The sequence below is a fragment of the Rosa chinensis genome, chromosome 3 (assembly GCF_002994745.2).
Source record: "Rosa chinensis cultivar Old Blush chromosome 3, RchiOBHm-V2, whole genome shotgun sequence".
Lineage (NCBI taxonomy): Eukaryota > Viridiplantae > Streptophyta > Magnoliopsida > Rosales > Rosaceae > Rosa > Rosa chinensis.
The window spans coordinates 34,309,454-34,335,146 of NC_037090.1; the positions used below are offsets into that span (position 1 = coordinate 34,309,454).

Sequence of the window (25,693 nt, forward strand, 5' to 3'; positions counted from 1 at the left end):
ACTTCCCAAGGTTACAATCTTTCTCCACAATTTCGGTTCTCACTTGTGTGCTCTTGAGTTTTCAAGTTTTTCACATCTTCAAGTTCCTAGCCCTGCCATCCTCCATCCTTGCCGTGGATTCCACCTTGCGCCACCACCTTGGAGCTGCTTTGGATCTTTGGGATGTGACTAAGGGTTGTTCATACCACCTTCCATATGTTTTCTTCACTGTTTAGTGTTCTTTTAGATAGAATTTCTGCTTTTGATTTCTTTTGTGTAAAACCGAAACCATGAGTGTACAATCTGATTTTTGGATTCAGTTTTGATGTTCTTTTCAATGCTTAATGGGTTTATGTGTTCTTGATTCTTCTTAGTTGCCAAATTCATGGAATGATGATCTGATTTTGTTTGATTGAAATCTTTTATGTGTTCTTGTTCTTTGGTTAGAAACTTAGAATGATTGCATATAATTGGAGCTAGTAATTAGGTTTATACTTTGTAACCCTAATTCAATTGAGTAGTAAAGGCGTAGGACATAAGTCAAAATCAGATTATGTATACTTTGAATTGACTTGCTTTGAGTACTTGGATTTGCATATTTATTAACCAAACTTTCACATGAACTTAATGATTCGAAAACATGAGATTACAAATTACTTTGATTGTGTGATACTTGCTTTTGAAATATATTGTTTGAGTACTTTGCTTGATCAATTGTGTAAAGGAAAGTAAAATAAGGGACATTGGTTGCTTTGATCTTTGTTTCTTGGTTGATAACGTTCCATGGTAACTAATAAGATAAAAAGATTGCATGAATGAATTGATCTTGAATGGTTCTTGATAAATTATTTTCGAAAAGTTCTTCTTTTACCACCTATGTATATAAAGCATTTTCATTCTTTATTATTTTCTGAAAATTTATATTTTGCTCTTCAAAACCCCCTTGTTCTTGCGTTTTCTTGTTCTTGTAAATATATAAATCAGTTTTACGTTTTCAGGATGCATGTAAACAGTAAATAATACTTTAGATAATCTGAAAATAATATAAATAATTCAAAAATATTTTTCTTTGAATTAATTTTTGCCGAAACATGTGGTTGGTGTTTTGTAGGAATTGTTTTGGTGCTTTTTAGGAGTTTGTTATGTGTTTTTTAGGAATTGTGTTTTTTAGGGATTCTTGTTGGTGTTTTTTAGAGATTTTGTTTCCTACTTATTTTAGGTTTCCTAATTAGTGTAGAAGTAGTAATCCTTGTTGTATATGGATTCCTAATGTGACTATGACTTGTAAATTGTATATAAGTAGGATTAGGATTTCCAAAACCCATTCTATGTTGTATTTCTCTCTAAATGTCGAATTGTGTGACTATATATACTTGTATATTTCGTTGCTTTCATGTTTGTCTCTCTTATTTTCGTGTGAAATATATATCTTTCTCTCTAGTTCTTTGTTGTTCAGAATTTTATGCATGTTTGTGCTTGTGATTTTCGTGTGAACTTGTACATGGTTTCTAATAGTTTTGTGTGATGTATATTCTCTGCTTCCTTGATTTCGTTAGTTGCATGTTGTACCCTCAATCCTCGGTTTGAACGATCCCTGCTTATTCTATACTAACAATGTTTCTTTTCAGGGTTTAAATTGGCACTTGTTCCGATTGTATCATAAATGAGGGGGGGGGGAACAAAGATTCATAAAAAATAAGTAGTTGTACCTCTTTCCATTTTCTCATAAAATTCAAGCTCTTCTATTGTTGGATTGATCATCTTTCTTTTTTATCCAATTTTGCAAACAAATTAATGCCTTCACACTTTTAGGAGTTAAAGAACTCCTAAAAAGAGTCAATGACTCTCCCACCAGTACTAAAGTAAGACTCAGATGCAACTGTGCTGACTTGGATTGCAAGTACTTCCCTTGCAACAGCAGCAAGGTTTGGATATGCAGCCATTTATCTTCCACCATGTAAGCAGCTTCCACTCTTCATCTTCTTTGGGCTTCTCCATTGGATCAAGGAGGTATCTATCCACTTCACTCTCAGCAACAACTTCTTTAGATTCTGCTAGGGCTCTCTGCCACGCTTTTAACATCTTAGCCATTTTTCCAGACATTTTCTTGTTCTTGGACTTCAAAGATGTGGTTGTTGCTTTTATGCTGCTAAAAACCACATAACCTGTTGCACTGCTACTTTTGAAGAGGCACTGTTTGATGTTGCATGCAAATCAGTTAAGGACAACAACAGCTCTTTAACTTCATTGTACTTTGCTTTCATTGTCTCAGCATCATAATTTAACATTTCAATACAAATATGACTTAGATTTTTCAACTTGAACTGGGGATCCAAGACAAAGGCTACCAACAACAACTAATTCATATCGTCAATACTTTCTAAATTTTGATCTCATCTTCACTACCATCTCAACCATTATTTTTTCAGTTTCACTTCCATCACTCATCTCAGCTGAATACATCAATCTCAACTTGTATTGTGACAATGTCATGAAAAGCCTTGTGAGTAGTGAGGTGTTTGGTTGCACTGATTCTCATTTTGACATCATAAAAGACCCTTAAGAACTTAACAAAAAATTCTTTAGTAGACTAATAGAACGCCTTTCATAATTGTCATGAACTCATGATATTATTTTTAAGTATTTATTAATTAGTCAATATTTAAATAGATGCTATAAAAATAAAATTAAAATTAAAAAGTACAAAATTGCCTAGGCTCCCACCTAGACTCCTAGGCGCTAGTCCCTAGGCTACTGATAAGCTCATAAATGTACATGATTTTATATTCATTTCTTCATGTTTTCCTAGCTAGTTTTCCATCTGAGTAATTTACTTTATTTTTATGTTTGAATTAAATACTGTTTACTCCCTATATTTATAGGGTTTCATCGTTTCAGTCCTTGACCTTCGAATTTCACCTAAAAAGTCCCTAAACTCTCAATTTCCTCCCAATTGGTCCCTGCTGTCAAAATTTTCTGTTAAAGTTGTTGAAATGTCTATTATGCCCTCATTTATTTATTTTTTAATTTTTTTTCTCCCTCTTTTGTTTCGTTTTTTCATTTCACCTCTTGAAGGTCAGTGGATTGGAACCATCTTGATGAGGAGATGAACAGAAGGAAGCGAGAGAGCCGGAAGAAGAAGAGGTAAAAAGAAAAAAATATAAATAATAATAATAATAATAATAATAATAATAATAATAATAATAAAATGAATTTTTTTTTAAAAGTAATTTAGGGTATAATAGACTTTTTAGGAGAAGATAACAAAGTTTTTGACGGATACTTGACGGCAGGGACCAATTGGGAGGAAATTGGGAGTTCAGGGACTTTTAGGTGAAATTCGAAGGTCAGTGACAGAAACAATGAAACCCTATAAGTATAGGGAGTAAGCAATATTTAACCCTTTATGTTTTGTAGGTGTTATGGAGCAAAGTAGAAGAAAGGAAGCTAAATCAATACATATGCCTGTGCAGATGAGTCAAATTCAACATGAAACTGAGAACAGCTCAGCATGAACTAGATAGTGAACTTTATATGGTTGGAAAGCCTTTGATATCTAGTTTTCAAAACTTTTAACGGTTTGTCCATATCATTTTTCTAGAAGAAGTTATGGTCAATTTAGTACATCAAGGTCGAGTAGTCCGAGAATCTGATAGTTGGCAAAGCTGTAGCACACAATCTTTGACAGCATTTGCAGCACATATACGTCTTTGACAGCAACTGCAGCAATTAATCTTGACAAATTGAAGCTCTATGTCCACTAATCTTTGACTGCAACACACTAATCATTGGCAATATATTTCCAGCCTTAATACTGGTGGTAGGAGCTTTGTAAGAGCAGGGGCTAGAATGGACAGCAGGGCGAGATTAGAGAGGAGATTTTGAGAGAGAGACATTCAGTTTCAACGTAGGTGTGCCGCACAAGAGGAAAAAGAACGACATCCTTTCTGCCATCATCTCTTCCTCTTTCTTTCTTCTAGTTTTTGTTTTCTTCATGACTATGTCTAGCTAAATCCTTTTGTAGCTAGGGGCGATTTTAAAGCCCCAAACTTGTTCAATTCATATTGATGACAATTCAGTTTTTGGTTTTCTATATTGTCAATTGAGTGTTTGTTTCACTATGTTTACAAGATGAATCTTTATTTGTTTGTATAGGTGCGCAACTAAATGAATAAGTTATGGTTCTAATGCTAGGACTCTAGGAGTAACACTAGATTCGTATATGTCGTGCGTTCATTCCAATTGAGTAGCAAAATATTTTCTCGAATTACATGTGACTCAAACCCTGGGATTAGCAAGACTACCAACGTAATTGTGACCCTAGATTTATCAAAACCCTTTTCTTGCTTAATGATTTTGATATGTTAATTAAACTTAGTGAGCTTGTCTAGGTTGCATAATCGAAAATAGATTAAGTGGTGAGCTTGTATTCACTTAACGAGGAACTAAGAAAGGGTAATGGGTTAATTCGAGCTTGTGAGTTAATTTTGGGTAAATTCAATTGAAAATTAGGATTCCAAAACTGAGCTTTGATATGACTGAGTATGTTTATTGATAGAGAATGAGTCCTTACCTTTGTTTCTATCAATAGCTTTAAAGTTATAAAATCTGTTTCTGCTTTGTTATCTCTTCTATGTTCAGTTTTACGTGAATTTTTCATGTAACAAATCAACTTCAATTTTCCTGAAATTTTGTGTACATGTAGTTATATGTGTCTTTAGTGTCCTGTTAAATTTTCAGAAAATTATATTGAGTCTAGGTTAGTTAAATAATTTCTTTTCGTTAGCTATTCAGTAGCATAGTAGAGTAGTTTGTGACATCTGATTAGCAATTTAGGAACAATCTTCAACGGGTAATGACCCTTGCTTGATCACTATATTACCAACGATGATATTTGAGTGCAAGGTTTAAGTTGTGCATCTTTTAGACGTATCAGCCACCGCTCGACTAGTGCCTGACGATTTTTAGAACCTTGCTCCTCAACCTTTTCATCTTCATCAAAGTACCCCAAATACTTCTACTCTTCCTCCTCAGACAACGTATCAAAAGTTATCCTCAACTCTATAGTTGTGTCAAGCATTAAAAATGTCAAATTCCAACATGATGGAACATCCAACACAGGAATTTTTTGACTTTCCAGCTCCTCCTTTTCAATGCATAACTTAAAGCAGTCTAATCTGTTGGAACTGCTTCTAATATATTTCACAGCATTTCTAATTGTTGCACAGCTTCTGCCCATAATAAACAAACCAGCCCTAACAATGATATTCAAGATGTGAGCCAAACACCTCACATGCATGAACTTGCCACCAAACATTGGGGGGTTCTTCCATCCTGCCACTTTCCTTTTTAGATAATCTATTGCCACCTTATTTGCACTAGCATTATCAACAGACACAGTCAAAACCTTATCTATCTTCCACTGCACCAAACAATTTTCTAAAATCTTTCCTATTGTTGTCCCTTTGTGATTGGGGATTACACAACAATTCAGGATTCTCTTGTGCAAATTTCCAACCATAATCTATGAAGTGTGCTGTTAACACCATGTAGTTGATGTTCTGTATAGATGTCCACGTATATGTAGTTAAGCACACTTTGTGGCTACTTAAATGCATCCTAAGCTCCTCTTTCTTCCTCTCATACATCTCCAAGAAACATCTTACTATTTTTCTCCTAGAAGGCACCTCAAATGGAGAAACAGGTACCTTGCAGAACCACCTAAACCCTTCATTCTCAATTTGGTTAAATGATAGTTCATCTATAATTAACTATCATTTCATAAGCAGCTTGGACACAAGCTAGCTTCTTGTGTCCAGCCTTTGTTAACATTTAAGGTACTGGTTCAGTTTGTCCTTCATTAATTAACACTTGATGTGTGTCTTCTAAATTCTCCCTACTAGGATACTTCTTACAAACCTTTTCTACATGTCAACACAAAGTACTGGTACCATTAAAAGAAGAATCAGCACCAAGGTCAATGCCACAATACTTGCATTTTGCGCGTTTCTGAAATCCAACTTGCTCTTTGATCCCATCTTTCTCTTTGAATAGTGAACTGTCGTACTTATCATAATACTCCCACACCCAACTTTGGGATAGCCTTCTTAGTTTGCCTTTCTCTTTTTCAGCTTACCCTGGGATGCTTGAGTTGGTGCACCTTCTTCTTGACCTTCTATTGCAACTTCTAGTTCCTTATTCTCACCTTGTTGGGAGACAGCAACAATCTCATGATTCTCACCACCTCAATCAGCTTCTGGACCTTGAGAATGAGAACTAACAAGTGATGATAGAGCTAAGTATGAGTGGCTTGAATTCGATTAGCTTGACATCGAAGAGAGAGGAGCAGCCGAGCAGGAGCTGATTACTTAACTAGTCGAATCTCCTGTTCAAAAGTCTATAAAAATTAAAAGAGTTAGTGTTTCATCAGCACAGTTTCGAGTTTCAACGAGAACAAGTCAATATTCTTAAAATTCAAGATAGCAAAAACCAATTCGCAAATATGCAAATATATAATCCATGACTTTAAATTCATCGAATCATCATAATGCAAGAGGTATCTACATCATTACTTTAAATTCACAACCTGAGTCTATGAGATGCTTCACTAATCACTAGCAAAACATATGTGCCACAACGTCTACGCACATAATTCAAGCTATGAATTTGATATCTTCATAGTCAGAAGTCATAACAGACAGCTCAAATTAAGAACTTTGCAATCAAAGATTCAAAATACCATAACAATTAAAGCACATTTATGGACCATATAAAGAAGATCTAACTACAGAAGTCTGGATGTCAAGTTGCGTACCAGGCGATTCAGAGAGTAGGTTTGGATACTAAGATGACCGGATATTTTATCAGAGAAATGGAGAGGTCCAGCCGGCCACAACCTAAAGGCTGAGTAGGAGAGGAGAGCTGAATGAGTGCATTCGATTTTATAATTATTTTTTATCACCTGTGGTCATGTTATGGGAAGAGCATAGACTCAAAAAACTGACCTATAAATAGGAAACACGTGTAACACTTTGGATTTTTCAGTCCACAAAGTCATCCAAAATCAAGGACTAGGACAGGACCGGCAAACAAGCACACTAGGCCTGACCCAGCCTGAAAACCCTCAATTTTCACAAAAAAACCGGGACCGAATCAGTGCTGTTTTTCAGATTTTCGGTCATTTATGCCGAGCCTTACTATTTATGCCTAAAAAGTTCTTGACACCAAGACTGTGCCACCTAATTCCGAGTTCTAACATGGGAGCACAGCACTATTACAAGCAAGGCTGATTGTAAGAACATTGTCCATCCAACTGAAATTAATTTCAAGCTCAGGCTAATTGTGCACCTGTGTGAGGACCGTTGAGGCCAAGCATATATCAAGCCAACTCACCTTATATAGAAAGAGTTGTTGTAAATGATAATGGCTATTCATGCAATTGGAATTGCTTGATGTGTGTGATCACTATTGATTAGCGATTGACATACTTCTAATTGGCGATTGACAGACTCATAATTGTATGAGTGATTGGTGTAACTATTAAGTTTTACTTTTTGTACACAAGATGTAGCCCTATATAAACCTCATTGTGAGATGAATAATATACACATTCTATTCTCTACATCTAAACTCTTTCTCTCTCTCTCTCTCTCTCTCTCAAATTCTTTCACTATTGTTTTACAACACGTTATCAACACAAATAGTTCTACCATTGAGATAAGATTGAGGATCGTCAACCAAATCTGTAAGATTGTGAATCGCCAACAAAAGAAGGATGATTGTTCAACTTGCTATTCTGAATCACTATCTTGCATGTGAAAGATTCATCCATTCTGCATCGAATTGAACAAGGAAAATATGACATCACAAATCATCGGAGCTGCCAATAGCCGCCAGAATTAGCCATCGCCACCTGCCTAGTAGTGCAGACCAAATGGCGCATGGATCAGTAGCTTCAAGCTCACCATCATGTCTTTCCTAACATCCAAACTTAGGAGCATGCATGCATTCTAGATGTAACGTGCGTAACCACTAAGGTATGACAATTAATTTGGTTGTTTATACCAAATGTTACATCCATGCATAATCATCGAAATTATGTCTATTATAATTCATTATGACATTTAATGGTATGTAATTTAGGGTTGAATTATGCCATTATAATTCATTATGATAGAAGTATTATGGGCTAAATTATTGCATGAATTATGATAAAATAATTATGGTCTTAATTTTCAGTTACACAAATTTGAATTATGCCATTATAATTCCTTATGCTAGAAGCATTCTAAGCTTTTATTATGCGATTATTACATAAACGTTATGCTAGAAGCATTTACCTAATTTATTACCTATACGAGATGCCAAAAGCATTAATGGGATTTGAACCCATTTCCTTAGATACATAACTACTGCATTAATTTATTTACGTTACGATTTAATAACATATATTGAATTTAGTTATGTTATAATTGTGAATATTAAATGAGGCTGAGTCAGAATCTAAAATCAAGCCCAAAAGTCACAACAACAAACCCAAGCCAGAAGCTCAGGCCCAAGCTACAAGGCCAGAATAGAAGCTCGCCACTTGTTTCCATGATAAAGGTTATGAATCTTCTCAAACTAGGCTCATCGAGTTGGATGCGATGGCTAGGTAAGGTTCAGATGAGACTGTGTACTTAAGTGAGCCTCGCTCCACCTAAACATCATCCTTCCTTACCTGGTCGTATTTAATTGGAGTTACCGAAAGGGTTGAGTAATAACTTTTCATTCCTTGGCAGACCAGTTTGAGCCCAGCAGGCCCACTCTCCCTCTTCAGGACCTAGCAGCCCAACAGGCCTCACATACTCTTTGACTAGTGCGTGAAAGCCTAGGTCACAAGCTCGCATACTAAGCCCCGTAGGTTTCACTATCAAGCCCACTCTTTCTTTGGTCCAGTATAACCAAAATAAAAGGAAAATGATTTGATATTGTAAATAGATTTACCATATCTAATATGTGTAATTAATTGCCAGAAGCATTTATTCACATAATTGTGTGATAATTAATTTATTATATTAATATCTCAATTGATTTGTGATTTCCATTTATCCAATTTGTGAGATATTATTACAATTTGCTCTATTCAATATTATTGTGTTACTTGTCTAAATTTTTTCACTAGAATATATGTGTAGAAAATGTAGGTACCTAATGAACTAGAAGTTCTAAATGAACCAGTAGTTCATACATATATCGAACTCGTAGTTTCGATAATGCCATTTAAGAAACTTGAAGTTTCCTTCATAAATTCACCAGACATGATCAAACCAGTACATTTAACATGTCTAATCTGATTTTTTATACTATGTTATAGAACCTGAAGTTCGTATTAGTTGCTTATGGACGATATTACCCAAAGCACTAAGATTATTTCTTCATTTTCTGTAAGAAATGTCAAATCTCAACAAGCTTGACTTTGGTGCGTTGGAGGTTTCCAGAAGAAACTATCTAAAGTTGCCACCAGAATCAGCATGATCTTTGCTATCACTGAAGGAATTGACCACTGGTCTCGAAGCACATGTTGTAAATGAGTATCACGCCAGTTGCTAAACTCGAGACTAACTTTATCGAAGGATCAATCCCTATGGAAACCACACTAGAGATTATGGACTTCCAAGCAACTACTAGACATACTGAGGATTAGAAACTCGAAGACATAGGTATGATTGGCCCCATGTGCCATATCTAATGAATGATGTTTCAGTCTTCAGATTTTGGTGATTTATGTTTTCAATCATTTTGGATTATGGAAATGTGGTTATGTTCGAATATATTTAATTCAATAAACTTACTTATACATGTGATCCATTGAATTAAATAAATGAATAGGCATATTCTGTGGTGAAGTTTGTTATCTGGTTAAAAGTGCTATTACGCACACCATACTCCCAGATCGGAGATATTTTTCAAACTTATTGTCTATTCATACCTCTGTGACAACCGTATTAGGCCAATCCAACTTGATAAAGGGTTATGGCAAAACCCACTGTATGTTGTCCAATGGTGCTGAATCTACCATTAATGAGGCCTTATAATCTCCACGTTCCAGAAGAACGTTATTGAGTATTAAGGATATTCGAACCAACTGTTATCACATTGAAACCACTGAGAAAAATGAGTGTAATATCTTTGCATAATCTCCAAGTATGTGGCCAGAAGCGTACACTGGAGAAATTGAAATCTGTTAGCTAGAAGCTAACTAATTCAAGCAACTATTTGCTATGGCATGACCGTTTGAGACACTCAGGTCAAAGTATGATGCACTGTGTCCTCAACTCATTGTAGGTGCATCCTCTTCTGAATAGGGGTCTTGTATATAATGACACACTATTCCATACTCCTTAAGAATATTTAATACTAGACTATCATATGCAAAGACTAGTACCTACACCACCATTTTTCTACACATAATACAAGGGAAATTTGTGGACATATCCAACCACCATGTGGACCACTTAAATATTAATGGTTTTAGTTGATGTATCAACAAAGTGATCACATATTACACTACTGTCCATAAGAAAATGCTACTTTTGCTAAACTCTCGCCCATATCATGAAATTGAGGGCTCACCACTAGGATTATCCCATAAAGTCCATAAGACTTGATAATGCTGGAGAGTTTACATCAAAGTCTTTCAATGGTTATTGCATATCCCTTGGGATTGATGTTGAACATATAGATCCCTATGTTCACACCCAAGATGGTCGCGCAGATAGAGTTTTGCTAATGTACACCAAGCTTCTAGTTGCGTGGGGTTATGAAATCTTGCATGTAGGCATGTTGGTCCCGTTGAGGCCCACTGCTACCCAACCTTACTCCGCATTACAGCTAATGACTGGGTACGAACCTGACATTTCGCACTTACGCGTATTTGGGTATGCAGTCCTCGTGCCAATTGTACCGCCATAACTTACAAAATTGGGTCCTCAACAAAGGATGGGCATACAGGTCGATTATAAGTCTCATCCATTATGTGCTCTTTAGAGCCCTTGACAGGCAATCTCTTTACCGCTAGATTTACTGAATGTCACTTTGATGAGACAATCTTCTCGCCGCTATAGGGAGATAAGAACGGCATGAATTAACATGACATGTCCTCACTATGTCTCATCTTGATCCCTAAATCGCACGGAAATAGTGAAGTGCGGACAATTCTAGATCTATAAAGTATAGAATACAATATGCCAGACACTTTCTCTGATCTAGCTAAAGTGACGAGATCATATATACCTACTGCAAATGTGCCTACAAGGATAGACGTCCTTGTAGGATGTGTCGTCCCAGATGGACGAGGTACAACCATGGCGGCTAACTAGTCATATGTCCCTGCCCAGAAGTGAGGTAGACCATTAGGTTCGAAGAATTCTTATCCCCAGAAGAGGGTAAACTCGGCACAAACGAATCCTTTTGACATCGCAATCTCAAACCGATTCATCTCATGAGATAAATCCGGATTATGGGTATGTCCTAGAAGAGACGATGTTGGGGGACACTCCAACATTTGAACCCACTCCCAAAGAATAGAGAAATCGCAGTAAATTTAGTGTGATTTGGAATCGGAATGAGATTATTATTGATGATATATTAGTATTTGCGGTGGCCACCAAAATTATAATACGCGATGATCTCGAACATTACTTTGTTGATCAATATCAACGAAGAGATGACTGGCCAAAAAGGAAATAAGCAATCCATGGCAAATCAGATTCCTTGACAAAGAGAAAGGTGTTTGGACCTGTTGTTCCTACGCCTCCCCATGTTAAACCTGTAGAATTTAAATGGGTATTTGTAGGAAGCGTAATGAGAAAAACGAGATTGTGATACACAAGCCTCATCTAATGGCGCAAAGATTTTCTCAACGCCCTGTGATTGATTACGAGGAGACGTATTCTCCAGTAATGAACGTCATAACGTTCTGCTACCTTATTAGTTTGGTAGTTTCTAAAAAAAACTGAATATGCAGCTTATGAATGTGGTCACAGCTTATCTCTATGGGGATCACGATACAGAGATATACATAAAAGTTCCTAAATGACTTAATATACCCAATGCAAATAGTTCTAGACCACCGAACACGCTCCATTAGTTTTGAGGCCTTCACTTTATAGATTGAAATAATCTAGACGGATGTGGTATAACCGTCTAAGTGAATATTTAATCGGGATGGGATATGTAAATAATAAACTATGCCCATGCGTGTTTATTAAGGAAAAAATTCCTAGTTTGGAACTGTAGCGGTCTATGTCAATGACATGAATTTGATTGATACTCCTGAAGAGATCAAGGAAATTGCAAAGCACCTAAAGTCGGAATTTGAGATGAATGGCCCTGGGAAAACAAATTATTGTCTCGACCTGGAGCTCGAGGACAGTGCAGATAAAATTTTGGTCCATCAACCAAATTACATCCAGAAGATGTTAAGATGCTTTAATGAGGATAAAAGCAAGCACACCCATTGTCATCCGAAGTCTAGAGAGAACCGTATCATTCTGCAGATGATAACGAAGAGATATTGGTGCCAGAAGTCTCATATCTAAGTGCAATAGGCGCATTATTGTACTTGGCTTAATGCCCTAGATAGGACATCTCATTCGATGTGAACTTGTTAGATAGACATAGCTCTGCACCAACACGCTGCCACTGGAATGGCATAAAAGACATTTTTCGCCACCTTAGAGGTACGGTGGACATGGGCTTCTTCTATTCCCTATGCATCAAGGAATGGACCAAACCCCCTTGATCCTCAAAATGATGATCGCCTTATTGGATATGCTGATACAGACCCACACAAGGTGCGTTTCCAAACTGGTTATATCTTTACCATTGGGAATACTGCAATTTCTTGGAGGTCTACGAAACAGACCCTTGTTGCTACCTCTTCGAATCATGCTGAGATTCTAGCCCTTCACGAAGTAGTACGTGATTGTATATGGTTGAGAGTCATCATAAAAGCATGTTCGTAGCACATATGGACTGTATTCCACCATTGATGAACTGACCATTATCTACAAGGATAATGTTGCTTACATTGAGTAGATAAACATGGGTTTCATCAAAAGATACAACACCAAACAGATTACACTAAAGTTCCCTTTCAATCAGCAACAACACGAGCATCAGAAGATTGAAGTTAAGCATATTTGATCTGAAGACAATCATGCAGACCTCTTCACCAAGTCACTACCAAAGTCTACATTCCAGAAGCATGTCCAAGGTATTGGTCTACGTAAACTATCTGAATTACCTAACATGTAATTTTCAGGGGGAGTCGAAATCAGGGGGAGTATCCTGAAGCATACCCACTTGACCATCGTGTACTCTTTTTGTCCTTTATCAAGGATTATTTTGTCCCACTGAGTTTTGTTACCTGGCAAGGTTTTGACGAGGCTCATCTTTGACATGGTCACCCCACTTACTGCATCCTGAAGATGCTTTGATTCGACATATATATGCATTTGCTCATCTTTTTCCTTCGACCACGGGTTTCTCCCACTGGGTTTACCGGGTAAGGTTTTGGTGTAGCAACTCTATCTAATGCATCCCTCTCATAGACATACTACCTACTTATGATCTCGATGAGAAGACTTCATTCATCTCTGAAGTTCTGATACGACTACTCCACACTCACGCGCATTGTGCTCTTTTTCTCCTTCGACCGAGGTTGTTTTTTTTCCCACAAGGTTTTTATTACTTGGCAAGGTTTTTGACGAGGCAACTTTGAAGCGCACAACAGAGGAAACACTATTGACATGGAATATCCAAGGAGGAGTGTTGTAAATGATAATGGCTATTCATGCAATTGGTATTGCTTGATGTGTGCGATCACTATTGATTGGGTATTGACATACTTCTAATTGGTGATTAACAGACTCGTAATTGTATAAGTGATTGGTGTAACTATTAAGTTCTACCTTTTGTACACAAGATGTAGCCCTATATAACCCTCATTGTGACATGAATAATATACACATTCTATTCTCTATGTCTAAACTCTCTCTCTCTCAAATTCTTTCACTATTGTTTTACAACAAGAGTCAATCCATACTCGTAAACATTTGTACAAAATAGCTCTAAACCCATTTGTGACTTCCGCTAAACATTGGAACCCTAGCCTAAGTAAGTAAATGACATATCTAGCTAACTAAAAGAAATTTCCAACTATGAGTAGATTAAATGATGACAAGTTATGGTATAAAAGGTTCAGACCTTGGAAATTCAGCGAATAATGGTTCTTTTATGCAGGTAAGGTGTTCCTCCTTTTTGCTCACACACAATATGGATAGATAAATGAATCGATCTATGTGGAAGTTGTAAGTTTGATAGAAAGATTTGGGGGAAGCGTCATATGTCTTGGGAATACAAATACACAGAGATAGAACTAAACATCTTCTGGGACTATCTCAGCAAAGTTACATCTCCAAATTGTTGAAGAGATTTGATATGCAAAATTGTTCTTCAGGACATGTTCCAATGTCTAAAGGTGACAAGTTAAATAAGAGTTACTGTCCTAGAAATGAACTCGAGTTAGAAGATATGAAGAATAAACCGTATTCCAGACTTGTAGGTAGCCTCATGTATGCTCAAGTTTGTACAAGGACAGACTTAGCCTATGTACTAGGCATTTTAGCAAGGTTTCAGTCCAATCCATGAGCACTGGATTGCAGGAAAGAAAGTCTTGAGATATTTACAGAAAACCAAAAATTATTGTTTGGTTTATAGAAGAGTTAATGAGCCTGAAGTAGAAGGGTACTCGGATGTAGACTTTGCAGGTCAATACTCTGATTCTGGAAAGTCAACCTCATGATATGTGTTTATGTTAGCTGGTGGTGCTATAGCCTGGAAAAGTGTCAAACAAACTCAGACAGCCACCTCAACTATGATGGCAGAATATATTGCCATTTATGAGGCAACTTGTCAAGATTTATGGCTGAAAAATTTTCTGGAACAGACTAAACTAGTTAGCTCTATAATTGATAGGCCCTTGAGAATTTATTGTGACAACTCTGTTGTAGTGTATTTTATGAAGAATAATAAGAGGCTACCAACTCTAAGCATATAGACCTAAAGTACTACAGTGTCAGAGAAAGAGTCAAACATAAGGAGCTGGAGATAGTGAAAATACATACCTTAAAACAGTTGGCAGATCCCTTCACTAAGCCTCTAACCATTGTGGCTTTTCATACTCATGCCAAGAACATTGGCATTCTACCAACTTTGGATGCAGAGACTTAGTGGGAGTATTACATTTTTGAGTGGGAGTTCTTGACATGGAAATTTTGTTTTCAAAATTCTGAGTTTATGATTTTCTTTAGTTTAATTTTGTACTTGAGAACTGATTTTGTTTTAGTTATCATTTGAATTTTATCAGCAATAAAATTTTATTAATTTGCTTTTTTGATCAGATTATTAATTACGTACTGCAGTATTTTTGTTTGCTGTTTTGATTCTTGTGATACTTACAATTTATGTATACATTCTGGAAATTGTATAACTTGAATCAAATGTTTATGTTGAGTTATTTAAAGTGTTAAATGACTGATCGATAAGGTTCTGGCACATTGAACCATAGTGAGGACCATATTTTGATGCATCAATTGATGATTCTGTATGTTAGCATCATATATATATTAAGTGATGATTTGTGTCTCATGTGGTGTAGGTACATGGTGTCTGTAATTGCAGGGTCTTTAAGTTTTCCAAACTTTATTTTTCCTGCAGTTTGTCATCATGTATTTGCATTGACTGAGATTTGATTGGATTCTTGGAGCATTTTTCATCTCTGTGCACACTTCAGGGATTACTGAAACTGATTTAGATAACATTCTTGTCATTGTGAATTGTATAAATGTTCAAGTGGGAGATTGTAAGAACAAATTTGAACATGAATATAATTCTCCTTAGGATATGACAACGTGTTATAACTTGCAGCATGAGTTTTCCGAGATGAACTATGATTCCTAGTCTTTGTATAATTGTGTTTGTGATGAGAATCACACAAACATAAGAAGAAGTCCAAATAACTTGGTAACCAAGTAAATATCATCAGATAAATATATAGTGTAGCAGTTTGAGTGGAATACATAAGCCTCTTATGGGGAGGACTCTACTTACTCTGTTCACTATATAAACAAGGTCCTTGTGACCTCTCTTGTTACGAGCATTCAAGTAATCTAGCCTCATAGATAGTTGCGAGTTATTGAGAGAATCACAGAAGCTCTTGTTATTCCAGAAATTCTTGTTCTTCAGCAATGGCCTCCTTTTCATCGCAAGCTGGTATTGGTCTTCAGCCTGCAAGACGTCCACAAATTGTTTTCTTTATGCACTTGTATCACAATTGATTTTTTGGTTATTATTACAATACAAATTAAAGATGAGGAAAACCAGTGTGTGAAACCGGTACTACAACCATTATTTTTGCTTCCAAGTTTGGACAACTTTTGTGACCTTTTTCTTAGAATTTACTTCGATGGTGAATGTTCTTCTAGTTTACTCCAAGTCTCCGATGGAGTCCTTTTCCAATTTCAATTGCAGAGAAGTTATTTACAACTTCATAAATAATGTGAAGGTTGTAAACTAATTGAAAATGAACGTACGTAAAACTGCTCAAATCCCCGATCAACTCCAAGTTTTGTGCATATATATTTTAGTGTGTCGACTTTATGCCTATATATTTTCGTAATTTTTTGTTTACTCTAGCTTAATAATTAATGTCATTCAGTTTGGTGTGTAGTTTAGAGTTTAGTATAAAATCGAGTCAAGACTTGCGTTTAGATACAATCCTCTGCAGGAAACCCCTACTTGTCATTGCTAACCCCTACTTGTCATTGCTATTAACGATTAATCAATTAAGCTTACAGGGTTTAATTGCGAGCTAGGGTAATACAATGCGCTACAATATGCTTTAGTAGAGCATTAGAATGATGTAAGAGATTATGCTCTAGTAGAGCAACCCTTAACATCATTCGAATATCTTAAATCCATGGTTTCATCCTCATCAAATTGAATCATGGAATATATTATGAGGTTGAGGTGAGGCCCTGATCGGCTCTTGCTCTATGGGTGCTTCCTGCTTTTGCCCAACACGTTTGACTCTCTTGACTCAAAGTTGCAAGAATTTGGTCCATATATCGGTCTCTCTCAACCGACTCTCACGGGAGAAGAGAGAAAACTACCCAGAGCGAGAGGAAAGAAAGCGGAACACTGGGTACTACTTAGGTCTTAGGTACGTAAGTGGACACACAAAAGAAGAGAAGGAATCAAAAAAAATAATTGAGAGAGACGGATAGTAATGATAAAACCTTCGTACCTAACAATAATGAGACATCAAAACCACCTTGTTCTTCATTCTCTGCCCATGCGTGCAAATCATACCAGCCCCAACTCTCCAAGTTCTTTGCAAGTCAATACGAAACGAGTTAGCCCACCAACCCTCTAGTACATCATTCCTAGTTTCTTCACTTCTATACCAATTTATCGTCTCTGTAATTATTACTTGAAGAAATTGAAAGCAATGACATGTACATACAATGATCTATATTTGAGTACGGCTTCGGCAAGTCCATAGTTGTATTCTTCAGAGATCGATCATCTACTTTAGGGTCCCAGCAGATAGTGTGTGCGCTTTAGTAATCATCTTCAGAAACACAATCATCATACTCCATACTTGCTGAGGTAAGAGATCAAGAGTCATCGAAATAGGTGGCCAACATATATAAGAGAGTACTCCAATACAATTAACAATAAATATGTCCAAACTCCAAAGGGTGAGAAGTCACCTGATCTGTCTCCATCTCTCTCGCTCATATTGGTGCTGCTTTGCACATATATTTCTTTCCATAAAAAAACAAGACGCAAGACCCGGCATTAGCTACGACGCAACATCAATGATATCTCAACCACAACACATTACTTATATTTTCGACCAGCACCTTACTGATTAATTGATCGGTCTCATTTCTCTCAATCAATTGAGATATGGCTTCAGCGATTCTCTCATGGTTGAGTTTCCTATTAATAACACTGGGAGTACTGGGTGCACTGTTTGTTAACCCTTCATGTTCCACTTCAAGAAGAGCTCTAGATCTCCACGACCATGGCTTACAGGTGCAAAGTGGGTTCAAGGTGACTCTCAAACACGTGGATTCTGGAAAGAACCTAACCAGACTCGAACGTCTTCAACGCCGAATCAAGCGAGGACGAAAGAGGCTGCAAAGGCTGAATGCAATGAAGCTCAAGAGCTCTACATCACCAGATAGTCATACCCAAGTTGAAACTCCGGTTCATGCAGGCCTGGGAGAGTTTTTGATGACGTTATCAGTTGGTACTCCGGCAAAGAGCTTTTCAGCAATTGTGGACACGGGGAGCGATCTTATATGGACTCAGTGCGAGCCATGCAAGCAATGTTATAAGCAGCCAACCCCGATTTTCAACCCGAAAGAGTCTTCTACTTTCTCAAAGGTGTCATGTACAAGCGAGCTATGTGATGCACTGCCCTCCTCGAAATGCACTAACAAAAGCTGTGAGTATTACTACACTTACGGCGATTCTTCATCAACGGATGGGATTCTCGCAACCGAAACGTTCTCTTTCGGAGACGAAGACTCCAGCGACGTTTCCATTCCCAAAATTAGTTTTGGATGTGGGGGAGATAACGAGGGTGGCGGGTTCAACCAAGGCGCGGGGCTCGTGGGGTTGGGCCGCGGAACCTTGTCCTTGGTTTCGCAGCTCAAGGAACCCAAGTTCTCCTATTGCCTTCCTTCCGTAGACGACACGCAAAGTACGAGCACACTTTTGATGGGTCATTAGCAAGCTTGAACAGCAGTACATCATCATCTGATGTTGCAAACATCAAAACCACCCCTTTGATCAAAAACCCATCACAGCCTACCTTTTACTATCTTTCCCTTGAAGGAATCACCGTAGGGGGCACTCGCTTGCCTATCGCAAAAGACACATTCACCCTAGGAGATGATGGTGGCGGTGGCCTAATCATAGACTCTGGGACAACCCTTACTTATCTTGCAGAGGATGCTTACGATGCTGTTGTGAAAGAATTCACTTCCCAGATGGAACTTCGGGAGAAAGATGCGATCGACACGGTAGGGCTAGACCTGTGTTTCGAATTGCCAGAGGATGCTACCAAAGTAGAGGTGCCCAAGCTGGTATTTCATTTCAAGGATGCAGATTTGGAACTGCCTAGTGAGAATTATATGATTGCGGATTCGGACGTTGGAGTCATTTGCTTGGCTGCTGGGAGCGCCGGGGATATGTCTGTGTTTGGGAATTATCAGCAGCAGAATATGTTGGTTCTGCATGATCTAGTCAAGGAAACAATCTCGTTTGTTCCTACAAAATGCGACCAGTTGTGATGAAGTTGTTGGTGTGTGTATACATGTTGTTTTGCTATATTGTCATGAATTTCGATCATTTTATTCCTCTCTTTATTTTGGTAGGGGAGAAAAGCAAGGTTGATCTATACATCTAGGATAAACATGTACGGAATCCATATATGGTTAAGGACTTGAACTCTTAATTACATAAATTTGTAAATCAACCACGTATGTATACAATTTGTTTTGGTTCGACCTGAACCTCTATATATATTTATTTTTACTCTCTTTCTCCGCGAGTGTCCATCTCACGTGTCTCAAGACGATTGCAGAGTGTTAGCCATTTCAGAATTGCTGATTTTTTAAATCTTTCAAATTAGACTCGATGAAATTCATAGACCATTCAATAGACGTAACGAAGAGATAAAGAGCATGAACACAAATAATTTGTTAATGCAGGGAACCGTCAACTGAGGTAAACAACTGTGGAATTTAACTCCTGAAGGGCAAGTCCAAAGCAGTTAACTAAGTGAATGTGAACGAGTATGAACTTACAACCGACATGAATAGCTCTGATCTCAGCTATTTCTTACTAGACTCCTCTAGACGGTTGCACAATCACCATGTTGTTGTTCTTCACCTTTTGATTTGCCTCTCTTCTCCTTTGGTAAAATCATTCATCAACCAATTGAACTAAGCTACCGTACATGATAACTATGTCAAAAATCTCTTCGAGTTTTGGGCTGTTCAATGTACAAAAGAGTGACAGCCATATGGTGATGCGGTATTACCAAATGGAGAACAGAATATGATTTTACATGACAATAAAATGCCAGCAACTCCTACATCTTCATCACCTTTTCACCCGGACCTGAACGAGAAACCAGGTCTTTGACAGAACTGAAACACCCACCGGGGGGGGGGGGTTGAGAGAGAGTGGTACCATTTTTCAAGATCTTGTTACGAAGCAAGGAAAGACAAGATAAAGGTAAAACATGATAGGTAGGGAAGTGTAATACTCACTTCTGAAAGCTAGAACGAGGTATCGTGCTTTGGGAGTAATGAAGAAAAATTAAATCTCCAGCTGTTGCAACTGCTGGCTCTGGAGACCCTTGTGTATTCATATTTGGAACAGTTGTGGAGCTTACACCTATAACAAAACTTCAACAACATTCAGATGTATTTACAGACATGCAGTGTGTTAAAATTAGGTTATCAAGTGCAGCAGCTGCAAAATATTAATGTTCCACAAAATGAAGCTCAGAAGTTATCACAAGCAAGAAATGATACATGATACAATTGTCACTCTAAATAATATTGTAAATAATGAACTAAACAAACTGTTTTAGATATAAATAAATTGGAATTTTCAGCCAGCAATAGACATGGCAATAAACAAATACCAATATCATTTCAGTAGGTTTGATATCTTTTTCAATGTTTTCGTTCAGCAAGTAATGATGTTCCAATTGTCATTTAGTTTACCTATTTCAGTTGGAGTTTGGATCAAGTCACTTACTTGATACGAAAGCTTGCTAACAAAATATCTTGATCAAAATCCAATCCTAAAAGTTTTCAATACACGTCTATTAGTCATTGATGGGCAGTTGGTTCAAAGGAACCATATCTAACTTCACAGTGACCACTAACCACCTATTTGTTGGAGGGCCAATTTGGTTGTTTTGGTTTGCAGAACAGAGTCCTGGAATGAAATGTCCTCATTTTTGACATTGTAGATGACATATGGAGAGTTCTATATTGTCAATGCAATGTTCATGAACAGGAACCAAACTATAAACCAATTATTATGTTTCCATTTTATCAATCAGGAAAAACTGTTTGGAAGTCCTATTCTATATATTAGCTTAATCAACAGATCCAACTGGCATAGACATGCAAATGCAATGATGATCAATTAAGGCATCACATACAAAAGATGAAAAGAGAAGGGAAAAGTCTACCTTGAAATATTATGACACAGAAGAACAATAGTGTGATGATCATGGCAGATATGCCACTTTGCACAGATGATGACTTGGTTGCTTTCGTCTTCTTTGCTGCCTTAATTTGTTGGATTCTTGCACGCTTTCTCCTAGCAAGCTCCACGATCTCCCAAACCAACTTCTGATCAGCAGCATCGAGTGATGGACCTTTAGGAGGTCGCGGTGGCTTCAGGGCATTCCTAGAGTTGGTATTCCTGTGCCTCTCATTCTCATATGTTTTCTCTGCAAGGTTCAAATGCCCTCGACTCTCTTCTGAATTCATTACTACCTTTACCTCCCCACTTTCAATCATAACTTGGCCATATCTTTCCAAACTCCTAGATGATTGAATGCCATATTTGCACATAATTGACTCACTGGAACTCAAATACACCCCCAAATTACTATTCAAGAATTTGTTTTTGAGTCTCTTGCTCCAAAGAAGCTCCAAGCCTGCATCTTCTTGACTAGTATGGCCTCCACTTTCAATGTCTAAATTTTCAACTGCAGCCATATGAATCTTTCAAAGAAACCAACTGATCTTAAATGACCTCTTAAGAAAACCCTTTTAGGCTATCCCTTAATATGTAGGTCTTTGATCATAACAAGCCCAGAATTGTGAAGGAACCACATTGAACCATCAAGAGCTGCAAAGTAAAACAGACTTGGCTCCTTTTCCAGCATAACCCAAGGACCCAATGTAATTAGTACAAAGAACCCAGAAACGTGTTCTTCCTTGGAAATCTGCAAGTAATTTATGGAAATGCTCAAGGTAATGGAAAAACAAACAGCGTATAGGTTTTATAGAAGTATAGAACCGAGCTAATGTATGCTCACAAGTCTAAATGCCGCTGACACAGTGTTGTAGTTACCAATGCCATAAACCACAAGGCTATATAAAACGACAAGAGAAACAGTACGTAAAACCGGTGAAGATTGCATAATACAACCGTCAAAGTCGAAATATATAAGCATAAATTTTTGCCGGCAGAAAATGAACAAACAAAAAAAGCCAGAGAAAGCATGAAATGAAAACTTGGAGGAAGTTGGGTACCTTGGATCAAAGTCAAGAATCCCAAAACGGTGTGTAATCTCAGACTCTCGGACAGAGTCGCAATGATCGATCGATATTCCTCAAATGGAAAACAAAAATTTGAAAAGAGCAGAGATGTTTAAAAGTTAATTTCTGACCCATTAATAATCATATGACTCAAGTAACCGATCATGGGGATGTAGCTCAGATGGTAGAGCGCTCGCTTAGCATGCGAGAGGTACGGGGATCGATACCCCGCATCTCCATTTTTTTGTTTTAATTCTTCTTGTTTGAAGAGGAAGGACGTGGTAAGCAATCACCCAATTAGGCTACGAGGGGCGCAAATTGGACTCCACTACTGCATCTCCTGTTTTCTTATATTAATAAACAGATAATTCCCCGTTAATAAAAAAAACTAACCTCTTCTTTTTGGCCTATAATAAAAACCCCTCAAAAGTTTCATTGCATTTTTTTTTCTTTATTTTATGTTTGCAATTTCTTGAAAAGAATAAACTAATTTTGTTTATTTACTATTTTAGCCTTGTAATATCATTTTTATTTTTTAAACAATTCAATCAATAAAGGGTATAATAAGAGTATCAAAAATTTAACCATCATTCCCAACAATTTGTTTTATATAATAGATATATATATATATATATATATATACAAAAATGTTCACCTGGTCAGTTATTGACCAAGAAAATAATGCTCAACCACCCTTGGATGTAAATCCAATGACAGAGAGAATTATTATTAAGTTTAGGTGTTTTGTTTTCCACCCTTAGATGTAAATCTAAGGGTTATTGAGTATAAATTCTTTGGTCAGCAACTGACCAGGTGAACACTACTCATACATATATATATATATATATATTATATATCTATACTATTATTAAGAGAAGAGAGTTTGTCAGCCAAAACAGAAAAAATTTTACCAAAATATCCCTCAAAAATTAAAAAACATTTGAACTGAAATATTTGAGAAAGACAAAATGGTCAATTCGCAAATAAAAGAAAAACAAAAACAAAAAATTAACAAAAAAATCAAAAATAAAAAATAAAATGGCTAAATACTATTTAGTACCCTGTGGTATGGGTCCAACATCGATTCAGTCCCTCAACTTTTAATTTCATCAAAAACACCCCTACAATATCAATTTCTAATCTAATAAGTCATTCCGTCGGGATTCCGTCAATTCTGCCGTTAACTGCTGATGTGGCATTCCAACTCAGCAAAAGTGGGGCTCACATGGAAGTCAAATTCCCAAAATGACCCTGGCCAACTGAAATGGAAAAATCTAAAATAAACTTAAGATTTTGCAATTTGGGTGACTCGAACCCACGTCTGGACACATGCAATTGAAAGTCAAAATCACCCAACCACTTGCATGGTACTGAATATGCCCACAAAAATAATATATGTTTGTATAACCAACTGGATAAGGAAAAATCCAAAATAAACTCAAGATTTTGCTGTCGGATGCTCGGGCTGCTGCAGACGGGGTTGGGGCCGCGTGGGACTACTGCAAGGCAAGATCTGCTGCAAGCTGGGATCTGCAGGTGGGAGGACGCGATGATGCAGCGCTGGGAGGTGGCCTGGCTTGCAGGCTGATGCGCGGGTTGGTTGCGCGGCTCTGCGTTGCGCTGGGCTGCAAGGGTACGGAGCGGGATGTGCTGCTGGTGGGAGGCTGGGTGTGCAGCGCCGGGCAAGGCTGAGGCAAGGGAAATTTTTTTTTTTTTTTTGGTGGCGGCAGAAAAGAAGAAAAACTTTTTCTTCTTAGGGTTTTGGTTTTTTTTTTCGACGGAAAGAAACTAGAAAACTAGAGTTTTTTCTTCTTGGCTATTGGCTCTGAACGTGCTGATAACGTGTAAAAGTAAAATTGAGATGGAATTGGTCTACTCATTTCATTTCATAGTCCCTTTATATAGGGAGAGAATTACAACGGAAATATCAATTATAATTATGACATTAAATATTGATTGATCCGTAATTGTGCTGATTGATGGTAATCGTTCATTCCTTAATTCCATCTCCTTCAGTCGCTTTGACGAAGGCACATAATATGTTTTTCCTTTAACATAAAAGATTTTTTTTTTTTAGGGGAAAAAAAATTACTAAAAGATTATGTTAACATGATTGAATAATTCAAAGGAAAAAAAGACATTGAATTATGCATGAGTCGTTATTGAATCATCTCCATGCATGTGGTGAATCGCCCATCAACGATGGTTGGCGTCCGTGGATGTTGGTGGCGATGGAGCTGCTAGTATATTTGATGGTGGTTTTAAATATTTTAACAAAATGTGGAGCCGTGGAGGCCAGGTGACTGATGTGAAAAAGAGGAAGTTTGAGGAAAAGTTGAAATGGAAAAGACCTATTGGGAAGAGGTCACAATTTAAGAAAATTATAGTACAAAACTAATGTAGTTTTTTTTTCTGTATACCAAATAGTAGTTTAGTAAATAAACTAAAATTTTGTGGTTATAACCCACTAATACTGATATGCTGTTAAGGGAAAAACACATTATGTGCCTTCGTTAAAGTGATAGACGGAGAGGGAATCAAGTAATTAGCAATCACCATCAATCAGCATGGATTACGGACCAATCAGTAATTAATATCATTATTGTAATTGATCTTTCCGTTGTAATTCTCTCCCTATATAAAGGGGCTATGAAATGAAATGAGCAGACCAATTCCAATTGTCATTTTACTTTAACATATGCCACGTATTTAGTTCACCTCCTTACTGTATTCAAGTCATTTACTGTAAGTTTTATTTTTCTCAATTTCTATTTAGCTATTGCGGGGCCCGAGGAGTTGGCTTTTTATAGAATGAAAATTCGGGAAATTTTTCTTATTGAGAGCTGTAGATGACGTTAAAATGAGTCTGTGGACACGTGGCACGCTTAAATCGGAGTTCGTAGTGAAAGTTATAGTCAACGAAAGTTACCCAATGCAAAGGGGTTTGGACGTGTTGATCCCTACCCACGTGGCAATAATGCACCACGTGGAAAGGGACGTGGGGGTCGTGGAAACAAGGTGCAAAAGGCACCTAAGAATCCTTCTGTCAAAAAGGAAAGAGTTGACAATGAACCATGCTATAGGTGTGGAGTCATTAGGCATTGGTACAGGAACTGTCAAGCAAGCAATAGAGTAGCAGCCAATTACAAGAGGTATAGGGAGTCTAAAGAACAAGAGGCCTACTATATGGAAGAAGGAGGCCATGACCTAGAAGTCAACCTCACAATTGCAGACTTTAATGGCAACAAGAAACTTGCTCAGTCAATGGATGCACTAGATTTTGACTGATCTGCTTTATT

The 25,693-nt window shown here is 37.2% G+C and overlaps 2 protein-coding genes and 1 non-coding gene across 6 annotated transcripts; 2 read left to right on the forward strand and 1 right to left on the reverse strand.

Moving 5' to 3' along the window:
- Nucleotides 1–16,268: 16,268 nt before the first annotated feature.
- LOC112194940 lies at nt 16,269–22,707 on the reverse strand. Of its 4 annotated transcripts, XM_024335206.2 has the most exons (5): nt 22,389–22,707; nt 22,172–22,226; nt 21,314–22,078; nt 20,376–20,502; nt 19,824–20,252 (listed from the first exon to the last, which is right to left on the reverse strand). In XM_024335206.2, the coding sequence occupies exons 3-5, from the start codon at nt 21,846–21,848 to the stop codon at nt 20,195–20,197; spliced, it is 720 nt and encodes a 239-aa protein (XP_024190974.1). In that variant the 5' UTR covers nt 21,849–22,078; nt 22,172–22,226; nt 22,389–22,707; the 3' UTR covers nt 19,824–20,194. The 4 variants fall into 4 exon arrangements, with proteins under 4 accessions (XP_040372758.1, XP_024190974.1, XP_040372759.1 ...); XM_040516824.1 differs by lacking the exons at nt 19,824–20,252; nt 22,172–22,226 and adding an exon at nt 16,269–16,311; XM_040516825.1 differs by lacking the exon at nt 22,172–22,226 and having other exon boundaries at nt 19,824–20,223.
- On the forward strand, nt 17,779–19,646 carry LOC112192618 (aspartic proteinase nepenthesin-1-like). Its single transcript, XM_024332419.2, is given in 2 exon segments — nt 17,779–18,814; nt 18,817–19,646. Coding segments are annotated over 2 exon segments (1,392 nt in total). The 5' UTR covers nt 17,779–17,997; the 3' UTR covers nt 19,392–19,646.
- On the forward strand, nt 22,561–22,633 carry TRNAA-AGC. Its single transcript has one exon. It is a non-coding gene; the product is annotated as a tRNA-Ala (tRNA).
- Nucleotides 22,708–25,693: the final 2,986 nt, after the last annotated feature.

Coding starts and splice junctions, on each gene's coding strand:
- LOC112194940 (XM_024335205.2), bottom strand. CDS start 21,848: ATGGCTGCAGTTGAAAATTTAGACATTGAAAGTGGAGGCCATACTAGT. Junction 20,503..21,313: donor CTGTGTCATAATATTTCAAG/GTAGACTTTTCC, acceptor GTTTTGTTATAG/GTGTAAGCTCCACAACTGTT. Junction 20,253..20,375: donor CCTCGTTCTAGCTTTCAGAA/GTGAGTATTACA, acceptor TGGGTGTTTCAG/TTCTGTCAAAGACCTGGTTT.